The sequence below is a fragment of the Vigna umbellata genome, chromosome 4, assembly GCF_029865625.1.
Source record: "Vigna umbellata cultivar VRB3 chromosome 4, Vumbellata_1.0, whole genome shotgun sequence".
NCBI lineage: Eukaryota > Viridiplantae > Streptophyta > Magnoliopsida > Fabales > Fabaceae > Vigna > Vigna umbellata.
Genome location: NC_142168.1, coordinates 11,602,209 through 11,614,120, shown reverse-complemented (window position 1 = coordinate 11,614,120; position 11,912 = coordinate 11,602,209). Strand labels below are relative to the sequence as shown.

The 11,912-nt window shown below is 34.5% G+C and overlaps 1 protein-coding gene across 1 annotated transcript; it reads right to left on the bottom strand.

Moving 5' to 3' along the window:
• Nucleotides 1-7,409: 7,409 nt before the first annotated feature.
• Nucleotides 7,410-9,977, bottom strand: CRR2 (Tetratricopeptide repeat (TPR)-like superfamily protein). Its single transcript, XM_047311573.2, has 2 exons — nt 9,828-9,977; nt 7,410-9,583 (listed from the first exon to the last, which is right to left on the bottom strand). Exon 2 carries the CDS (start codon nt 9,484-9,486, stop codon nt 7,510-7,512), a length of 1,977 nt encoding a protein of 658 aa, XP_047167529.1. The 5' UTR covers nt 9,487-9,583; nt 9,828-9,977; the 3' UTR covers nt 7,410-7,509.
• Between the last annotated feature and the right edge of the window lie 1,935 nt (nt 9,978-11,912).

The following is an 11,912-nucleotide window of genomic DNA, read 5'->3' as shown; positions in this document are numbered from 1 at the left end:
ATTTGTTTGAGAGTTTAATGATCATATATCTAGTGATTGAATTATAATAAGGATTAAATATTGTTTTAGTCTTTAAACTATCAAACGATTTTAGGTTTAGTCTCTCTCTCGAAAGGTTTATTCATTTTAGTCCTCTTACTTTTGAAAGTCTTATGTTTAGTCTTTAAAATTGAACAGCGTTAAGTTTTCTTTGACGTGACAAATGGCGAGCCCACATGTGATGCTAGCTTCCCTTGTGCCAAGTTTCATTTTAAAAAAAAACAAAAAATGTCACCAATCTCAACCCTAGAAACGCTTATCTTCTCCAAACAGAAACCTAATCCTCTTCTGCCGTCAACCACGCCGCGTTGCCGCAAGGCCGCCACTACCGAAAAGCTGCCATCAACATCACGAATCCTTCAAGTTCACATCGGACCACCACCATGAGCAACCATTCGCTGCCATCGCGAGCCTCTACAGTCTCCATCATCAGATCGCGCAAACAACCCCCAAGTCGCTACGATTTCAAAGTGCGAGCATCCTCCTGCGCTAGCCATCCTTCATCGTCCTTCACCGTCAATGCCCCATAGAGACCACCCAGAGCTCCTTCTTTGTGTCGCAAGCGGCATCGTTTAACCTCCTTCCACAACCAAAGGGGCAAATCACCACCAACATCCAACAACATCATCTTCCCAAATTGCTAGCAACACTGCAAGCTCCAGCACCACCAACAATTTGCTAAATTTTTTATCTTATTGTCCTTAATAATTATAACTATAACTTTTCATCTGTCTCCCTTGTTCTGAAACATTTACATATCTATTCACTAGGGGAATAGGCATCCAAGCAGTCAATTTTTTATCTTATTGTCCCTAATAATTATAACTATAACTTTTCATCTATCTCCTTTGTTCTGAAACATTTACAGATCTGTTCACTATAATTTTTGTTTTCCCTCCACTACGATATTGGTTGTGTTCTTATGGATGTTCTGTTATGCAGATTGGTCGTCCAGGGAGGTTTGGGCACCTAGGTTTAGTCGTGACTTTCATTCAAAATTCCTATAGATTTCTCATGGTTTCATTTATTTTTTCTATATATAGAATTGAACAAGAACTTAGCACTGAAATAAAACAAATTCCGCCACCAACAATCATCTTTCCGCCGCGCAAAAGCCTTCAACCTGCAAACGCAACCAAAGAAACAAAAGCAACACGTGGCACACATTAACGAGGGAAGCTGACATCACACGTGGGCTCGCCGTTTGCCACGTCAAAGAAAACTTAAACTTAACGTCGTTCAATTTTAAGGACTAAACATAAGAGTTTCAAAACTAAGAGGACTAAAATGAACAAACCTTTTGAAGAGGGACTAAACCCAAAATCGCTTGATAGTTTAAGAACTAAAAACATATTTAACCCTTATAATAGTAATAAGTCTTAATATCTATTTTTTTATTTTTGTATAATGTGATTATTCCCATTAATTTCTTGTTTTATTATTTTTTCAATTTAATTATTTTTTATTTTTTAAAATGGTACTAGGATTAGGTTAGAGTTGATATATGTTATTTGTTTAGCATATTTTTTCGCTTTTTTTCAGACCATCCATTAATGTCTAGTCTTAGATATGTATCCATTAATGTTTAGTCTTATATATGTATATACTTCGGCATGAGGGATGTGTTGGAAATTTCACGTCGATTAAAAATAAAATTTATAATCTCACGTTCGAGATATATATACTCCAGACATAAGTGATATATTAAAATCACATCCACTAGAGATATCGTGGTATATTAAAATCACATCTACTAGACATAAGTGGTATAATAAAATTACTTCACTGTCATGATAATGAGAAAAAAAAACCTGATTACTTGATTGTTATGAGAAATCATTAAATCCCAATTGCTTTACTGCCATGGACAATTAAGTTTACAAAATGACAACCACGTCACTCATGTGAACATTGTACCAAGAATCACATTAAATAAAATTATAAAAATAGGATCAAAATAAATATTAACTCTAATAATAAATAATAATATGTAACTATTTTACATTTTAAACGTATAATCTATTCATTCTGTCGTTTTATTGAATATCTTTGTTGAATGATCCTATTATATTTCATCATCTGTAATTTTTTTTTTATGTATTTGCGTTTACAAGAATTATGTTCCTTGATGACAAGTTAGACCGTGAATATATTTTTTTTATCTGTTATCTTTGTCAAAGACTGTGTTTGAATTGATACCAATAAAATTGAACATAATGAAATATACCATAAATATTGTTAAGAATTATAAAAGGTTTAATTATTTTTTTTATAAATGTTAATTAGTCATCCAATATTTTTTTTGTTTTAATTTGATATCGTTTGTAAAAATTAATACATTTTAATAAAATTTGGTACAATTCAATCCTTTTCGTTAAATTTTTTGAACATATCAAGATCAAATTATATCAACTTTTATAAATTAAAACCAAATTAAGACTAAAAAAATTAGACAATTAACTTAACATTTTTAAACAAAAAATAGAGATCAAACGATTAATTATAAAGAGGTGACATATAATGAAAATTATAAGAACCTGTTTTGATTAATTTTATTAAATTTTTTTTATCAATTTAGACAAAAAATGAGCCTTTTGTTTATTTTATAATTTCACGGCAACATGTCCAAACAATGAAATAGAGATTTCATTTCATTATTCTCTATTGTACTCACTTCTTTAAAAAAAAATTCATTACATATAATCTATTTTGGTTTATAAAAATTAAGTAAACTGATAAATGGTAGCATGATGATTGTTTAGTAATATAACAAATATTACAATTTTAGACCTCCGGAATGCTTTATACCAACTTCGGTGGCACAGCATATTAACTAACGCCCCCACCATACCATATCATACCAATCCATGCTAGCCATAGATACATCTCTCTCATCTCCCAGAGAAAAATCTGCATCGTACTACATTTGCTGCAAATTAGAGAAGATGTAGACTTCAATAGTTAAAATATCTAGGTTAAATTACTCTTTTGGTTCTCATATTTATTCGTGAATCTCAACTAGGTCTTTTTTTTGTCCCAATTGAATCCAAATACTTGTTAATTTGAGACAACAAAGCTCTCTCCGTTAATTTTGGACTGACGTCGTCCGCACATGGTGAGCTGTAAATATTTTTATATGCGTGACAATATGTATTAAGTTGAATGAGTGTTCTTTTGTATAATGAAACATTCAATGTGGGCAACTAAATTTTTTATGTTGGTAGCCCTAAGCCCTAATATTTAAATGAACCCTGACATCGAAAGTTTATACTTGTTCGTGCTGGGGAGGAAGAGTTCTGGAAGCAGAGTTGTGAAAGCAGTGTTTATATTTGAGCTCATCAAATGTCTGCTTCATCTTCTTCTTGCAAATGCTTGGGTTCGGGGTTTCAACAGAGTTGTGGCAGTGTCAGCAGGTTGGGTGTAAAACCCACTTGCTTCTGTGGTCACAATGCAGTCTTCCGCATTTTGAGAACCCCTAAAAACAAGGGCAAAAGATTTTGGGGATACCCTAACTTCAAGGTAAGTTTAATGGATGCAATAATCTGACTTTTAATGTGGTTTTATTCTTCGAGAGGGTGGGAGTCAAGATTGCGTTGACGACAGAGTGTGTTTTCTTCTTGGATGCAACTTCTTTCAATGGTGCAGTGAAGATGTAATTCATGAACGAAATGTGGTCACTGTAGAAGAAAGTGGAAGAAATAAAGAAGTGGGTGGAAGTTTGATGAAGATGGAACAAAGTCTGATGAAGATGGAAGAGAGAGATGTTGAAAAGCTGAAAATAGCCTGTTTACAGAAAATTGTTGTTAGTCTGGAAAAGTGGTTGAAGGTGTTAACGGGGATGGTGGTTATTATATGTGTTTGTAATGTAATTGTGATATCAATGTTGATGAAACTAAGTTGATTTGTTAGTGGAAGTGTATGTAATATAATTTGATATTTGGAACGTTATTGTCTGTTTTATTTATAAAGGTGACTTCTTAGTGTTTAATACTGTCTTATTTGTTATATTTCATTTGCTAATACAGAATAAGTTAAAGAAAGTGCACAAGTAACATCATATTGTCTTATAATATCTTATAACAAAACAAATATTGTCTTACAATGACAAAACCTCATAACAAACCTGATGAAATTACACCAAAAGATAACAACCTAATACAGATTACACCAATGCAGATTACATTGTCTTACTCAGTGCATAACAAACCTGATAACATCCTAATGAAATTACACCAAAAGATAACTGATAAAACATTGTTCCTTCATCAATACATATTACATGATATTTAAAACAGTGTATTCAAAATGGAAGTAAATATGACTTCATTGATGAGAAGGAAGCACAGTAGACTCCTGAGTAGCTTGGTCAGCAGGGACATGTGTTGTTGAAGGTATTGTGACTTCTGTTTGTTGACTAGGTTGGTCAGGAGGCACTTATGTTTGTTGAGTAGGTTGGTCAGGAGGCACATCTGTTGGGCTAGGTCGTTGTGGACAAGATCTTTTGTTGTGTCCCATTTCTTTGTAGAGAGCACATGTTTTTTTGCTCTCACCCTTTCTTAATTCACTGTCATTCTTCTTCAACTCTCAAGCCTGTAGTCTTCGTTTTTTCTTATTGGGCCTTCCTGGCATTGCCCTTTTCTTTGGGGGTAATACATCTGGATATGGTGTAATCTCCCACATGTGTTGACCGTTGATAGGATAAATGATGGTGTTGTAGGTCTCTTCATAAGTAGACTTCCTAAACCAATGTCCAATGTAGTCTTCTGCATTTAATCATCATTATGATTTTCAACCTTTATTTGGACTATTGAACCTGAATTTCTTTACAGAAGCTCATGACCATAATCATGGAGTCTTCTGAATTGTTCTTTGAATGACCCCTCAACATTATATTTTGCCATGGATCTTGCCATAAAAGCCATATTTCTAGAGATTCCTACATTCCATTTCCTACTGAGTTTGTCCCTAATGTCCATGACCTTAATATTAGGGTTCTCTTTGACAATTTTTTCCATCCTTTGACTCAACCATTTGGTAGTTATCAACTTCACATTGAAATCTCTACTACAGCTGTGATCATCAATCACTTTTCTTAACTGCCATGACTTGCTACCACACATATAAGCACAATAAGCATACCATTTGCATTTCCCATTACCCCCCAAACATTTTACAATAACCCTCTTCTTGTCATTCTTAATGAATTTTAAATTTCTACCAGTACTTAGTGCATATGTCATAATTGCATCAGTGAATCCCTTTTTCTCAGTGAAATAGGTTCCTACTTCCCATTTATATTCCCCCAAACTTTTAGGCATAGTAAATGTGGGGAACAAAGTTTTGGGAATGGAATCATCATCGTTCTCACTATCTGGACCACTATCCAACTCATCTGACACCCACTCAATGTCAGACAAGCCACAAACATAATGCATGGAATCATTATCAGTTGTCCTTAAACATTCACCTACTGGACTGCAAGGTTGTCCTTTAGAAGTCCCAATGTCACACTCAACCCTGACATCAACTAGACTTTCTTCTCTAATAGAGTCATCTACATTTTCATATTCACCATCATCTACATCCTCATCCTCATCATCAGCATCATCTCCAACATCATGTCCACCATCATCATCACCATCATGTCCACCCTCATCCTCATCCTCATGTCCACCCTCATCCTCATCCTTATCTTTTTGTACATCATGTAGCTCAAAATCATGTACTTCAGCCTCCTCTACATCATGTACTTCTTCCTCCTCTACATCATGTACTTCTTCCTCCTCTACATCAGGCTGAACCTCACCCTCACCCTCCTCCCTTTCTCTACCAACTTGTTCACCATCACCCTTACCCTCCTCCACTTGTCTTGCAACATGAACTTCATCATTAACATCACCATCAACCCAATCAATCATTTATATTATGTCTGGTTCCATGGTATTATGAACCACGTACAGAGGAACTTCATCATTTAACCTTACAATATTCAGTATATGCATGACACCCCTATCATCAGTCAATAATTCTAACCTATCTGGCACTACTGACTGACCTCTTAAACTGTACTAAAGTTCTTTTATGTCTATATGACCTAAGGCTTTCACTGAAGCTAATATTCCAAAATAGCTCCACAGGTCTGGATCACAAGACCATTATGCTATCTCTTCATCAAATTTTAAATTTCCATTATCTTGTGTAACAAAATGGCCAGTACGGTGGACCACAACTTTAATACGTTCATCAGCCATGCTATTTTATGTATGAAGCACAAGATTTAAAGACCTGTATGTTATGGGGGGAAAAAAATTATTATTACACTCCCTACTCACTAAGAAAACACTCACACATAAAGGGGACAGGGAAGAAACTAACATCCCCACTAAGGAAACACTCATACAGACAAGAGGACCACTACTTCTATACAATTTCAAAAATAAAATTTTGGGACCACAATGTCTACAGTGTATTAGACATTTAGATGCAAAATCGGGCCCCATCATACAATAAGATACCAAATTTGGGACCCATCACAGAACAACAAAGCAAGAAGATAACACACACATGTTATAAAGATAGAACAACAAAATCGGGACCACAACGCATAAAGATAGCAATATAGCAATATCGGTACATCCGCGTAAACGAAACACATAGCAAACTAACCTTAACTGGCGTAAAATTCACTTCGGTTTGTCCACCTCCACGTGGTTGTCTTCGTCTACTTCTTCTTCTTGCGAAATGAAATCCCTAACTCTGACACTCACTCACTCCCCAAGTTAAATCCCTAACTCACCAGATAACAATCCCTAATTCCCTAATGCAACTTCATTAAAAAAAAAATCCCTAAATACAAATATCCATGTCAAAAACTATTTTTTTAAATGCAAATTTCCACGTAATTGAATAAGTATAAATGAGCTACTAATATCTGCATCCACGTCATCACAGTTAGACAACATCAGTCCAAAATTAACAGAATGGGCTTTATTGCTTCAAATTAACAAGTATTTTGATTCAATTGGGACAAAAGAAAAACGAAGACCCAGTTCAGATTCAAGAACAAATATGAGGAACAAAATACTAATTTAACCAAATATCTAAGATGGAAGGCACGATAGGTCCAATTCCCAAAAGCATGGATAAGAGAATTCCTCAAAATCCAGTACACAGTGATAGAAATAATAGCACTGTTAACAGATGTCATAATTATTTGTATTTACACAATCGCGTAAACTTTCAGGAAAAACTAATTCTTTGACATGGTATAAAAGCTTATATCACAAAATTGTTAGAAATTAAATGGTCGTGTTTTTTAAAATAAAATTATTCCAGCTCATTTAAAAAAGAAAATAAATCTACACCAGAACTGGAACTGATAGTGTTTGAAGCCATAGCATCATTCAATCTCTGCTGCTATTTTAGAAATACTTTCTTGAGCATTGTAACTGCGTGACATACTGCCAAAAACTACCAATAGTCACCACAGGAACAAACTCCATCCCTAAAATGATGGAATCGATTCACGTCTCTTACAAGAATCTCTCTGTTAGCAAATTTTGAAATAAATTTTGTTACAGCATGACAGTCTTCACACAATCTCAAGTTTTTTCTGATCCTTATGGTTTCACCTTTTGCAGTATTAATGAGTCCAAAGGCAACTGCAAGCTTCTCGCTATGTCCCAGTACAATTCTTTCCTTCTCTTCTTCGTCAAGATCATAGAGAACAACATTTGTCTGTGGAACGTAACCCTGCTCCTTCATCTCAGTTGACAACTTAAGTACCAATGCCTGAACCTCTTCAATTTGTGGGTTATGCTCGTCAACGGAGACAAACGAGTATACCTTCCTTTTCACTTCAATCCAGCTGCAACCTGGAAGCTTTTGAAGGCCACGAGCTTCCAGTAGCTTCATCACACTCTTTGCTTCACCCCACATCTTAGCTTCTGCATAAATATCTGCTAAAAGCACATAATTTCCAGCATTCTCAGGCTCCAACTCAAAAAGCATAGTACTTGCTCTCTCCGCAAGTTCAACGTTACAGTGGATCCTACAAGACCCAAGAAGTGAACCCCAAACTGTGGGCCCGGGTTCAAAATGCATATCTTCTATTAGTTTGATTGCTTCATCTAACCTGTTAGCTCGTCCAAGAAGATCCACCACACAAGCATAATGCTCCATACCAGGATGGATCCTGTACTTACTAAGCATGGATTCAAATAAAATCTTTCCTTCCTCAACAAGGCCCGCATGACTGCAAGCACCCAGAACAGTAATGAATGTTATATAACTCGGTGAAATTCCTTGGTGGGTCATGTTTTCAAAAATTTGGATTGCTTTCTTTCCGAAACCATGCATGCCGTAAATAGAAATCAAAGAATTCCAAGAAACAACATCACGATTCTTCATGCTATCAAACACCCTCTGTCCCATCGAAATCTCACCACATCTTCCATACATTGTAATAAGCGCACTAAGAACGGGCAGTATAGAATCAAGACCCCGTCTAAGGATATAACCATGAATCAACTTCCCTTGTTCTAATGCAGCGAGGCCTCCACAAGCTTGAAGTACACTAACCATTGTAACCGAATTTGGAACTGAATCACATGCCTCAAGCATCATTAACTGAAACAGTTCCAGTGCTTTCATAGGCATATCATTCTTCGCAAAACATGCAATCATAGCGCTCCATGAGACAAAGTTCTTGGTAGGCATTGCACAAAACACGGAATTTGCATAAGACACACTGCCAAACTTAGCATACACATCTAACAGAGTTGTCATAACATGAATATTTGCTTCATATCCATGTCGTAGAATATGGGCATGAATCTCCTTGCCCTTCCGGAGAGGGCAGACTGACAGCTCTGAAACAACGCAAGCCTTGAGCACATACGTATACGTGAACCTATCCGATGGGACCCCAGTGCAATTCATCTGAGCATACAAATCTAGCAGCTCCTCACCACGACCCACCATTGCCAGTGCTCGGAAGAGTGCATTCCATACATATATGGTTCTCTCCAGCGTTTCATCAAATACCTTGCGAGCACGATCAATAGACCCGAGCTCATAGTACATATTGATAAGTTTAGTAGCTAAAAACGGGTCTTGATCAAAACCCCTGTTGGTAAGATGGCGATGAATGTCAAGGCCATCGGAGAGCGAGTTCTGCTGGGCACATGAAAAGATTAAATGCTCAAAAGTTTGCTGAGTTGGATTAGGCTCAAAGCACAGGAGATTAATAGCCTGCTTAAGGTTCCCTCCTTTGCATAATGACTGTATCAATTGGTTGTTGTTGCTCTTTATGTCTTTGATGGGGTTTGTTGAAGGGTTCAACGAAGCAAAAGTGACAGGCAGTCTTGAATACACGCGGGAAGTGCAACATAGGTGGCTTTGAGATGGAGTATGTCTGATAATTTGGGGAATCTGAAGCACCCACATCAGACAATATTTTGATGCAACTCTCCTCCCAAAAGGCTTCGTCAGTGTTTCTGATATAAAGGAATAACTTCAATGGTTTTCCAAACCAATCTCACATCTGTAAGTAACATTAAGCAAGAAAGACACCATAAACAACTCAAAATTTAAGAAATTTAAGAAATAATGACATAATAAGCTCCGGCACATTTTTTACTTCAAGAACAACAAATAGGATATACCTAGGTTGTCTATGTTGTACTTCGTAATCCTGTTTCAGTGTTTTATTAAAGATAAATATACACTGCACTAATAATGCAACCAATAGACATAACCTTATACAATTTCCCCAACAAAAAACATACCAGAGGCGACAGTAGTGAGACAAAAGCTTCAAGTTTTGAGTGAGAGTTGTTAGAGTGGAGTGGTCTATGTTGTTATTTTGAAGGCAGAATTGTTGCAGATACTCACCGGAGCACACTGCATATGAATTCCACGGGTTTATGTAGATATTTCAAAGGGTATTTTCTTTTCTTTTATCAAACCGCATCCCCACGGTGCAATGGGTCGGGTCAGCTCGAATTATTGCTAACGGGTTGATGAAGATTATACAACAGTTCGAATTTTCTTTGCACCTCCACTCATTTCTTCTTCTATTTTAATAATCTCGAAATTACATTTCTTTTTAATAGATTTTAAAATTTATTATTTTTTTTAAAATCTTCAACAAATTTTAAAATTTATTGAAATTTCTTTTAACGAATTTCAAAATTAAAAAAAAAATTCAATAAATTTTAAACTTCGTTGAAACACAACAAATAAAGTATAAGATTTTTTTAACAAAAAAAAATAGTTTTGGAATTTAAAAAAGATGTGAAGGTAAAAAAGAAATGTGTAGAAGTAAAAGAAAAAACCTTCCAATTACAACTCTCAGACCAGCCTATAATTAAAATTATGTACCCAAAAAAATATGATTAAGATTAGATTATATGATATGGAAATTTAATTTAACTATGTACTATTAAACAAGTTTAAACAAAGTGTAAGATTTTGGTCGTATTAATAAATAAATTGTAAGTTTAATTAAATTTTACAAAATTAATTGTTTTTAATTGATATGTATTAAGTATTCAAATGATAATGATTCTATTTGAAAAATAAATTAATTTCAATTTTATAAAATTAACTTATTATTTTAAATTTATTTTATGTCTGATATGTGAAGCGAGATCACTTTAATTGTTTTCTCCCTTTCTCAATTGCGTGTATATGTTTTGTAGATTGTTGTTTTTCTACACTTTCACACGGTTTTCAAATCCAAACACCACTTACATTTTATTACTTCGCAGTATGTAGCTGCCTATTTTTTCTGGAAAAAAACAGTTATAATGGTTTTATAAGTTAATGTGTTGTCGCTCTTTTTCGTTTGAAGATCAGGAGATGTGGCTTATCTTTATCACCTCAATAATAATGTAAAGACTAAAAAATTAATTATGGGAAGAAAAGTTATACATTGAACAAAAATTTATACCTTTTTTATTATTGAATAAATATGTTTTTAGTTTTCTAATTTTAAAATAAATTTGAAATTTAACAATGAAACTTTAATACAAAGAAAGTTGGTGGGTGTTGATTTTTTTAAACATGTTGATAGGTGTTAGATTTTCTAACTTGAACTTATATCCGGTGATGTATACTTATGAAGAAATTAGCATCTTCACTTTCTGCTTTAAAGATTCCTTGCTTATATATAATAGATGATGCACTGGATAGATGAACCACTTCACAAAAACACAACTTCAAACTGACAGAATTTTAAAGATGAAATATTTTTTTAAAAAAAGAAGTGAACAAGTGGCAATATAATAGTGAAATACCAGCTTTTAGAGCTTTCCAATTTCCATGCGTTGTTTAATTGTTTATTTGAACCGGGAAAAGAGAGTAGAAGCTGTGATTCTGAAAATGGATGCCATGTTATAATAAGGTTTAATTGCTTCCTTTGTCCCCAGTTTGGTTGAATTGTGTCAAATTCATCCTCATTTTTAAAAAAGTTTCATTGTCATCCTCACGTGGTGTAAAAGTTTCATTGTCGTCCTCACGTGGTGTAAAAGTGTCAATTGAATCCAAATATAGAAAAAATTTGTGTCAAAGTAGTCATTTTTCCTATATATCTGTGTCTTCCTTTCATACAATCAAGTACAGATATTCATTTTACCTTATCCAATTTAAGGCTTTTCATAGCTCCAGAGAAGTGACATATGAAAGGAAGACACAGAGATATAGGAAAAATGACTACTTTGACACAAATTTTTTTTATGTTTGGATTCAATTGACACTTTTATACCACGTGAGGACGACAATGAAACTTTTTAAAAAATGAGAATGAATTTGACACAATTCAACCAAACTGGAGAAAAGGATGCAATTAAACCTTATAATAAAGAGACAGA

Coding starts and splice junctions, on each gene's coding strand:
- CRR2 (XM_047311573.2), bottom strand. CDS start 9,486: ATGTGGGTGCTTCAGATTCCCCAAATTATCAGACATACTCCATCTCAA.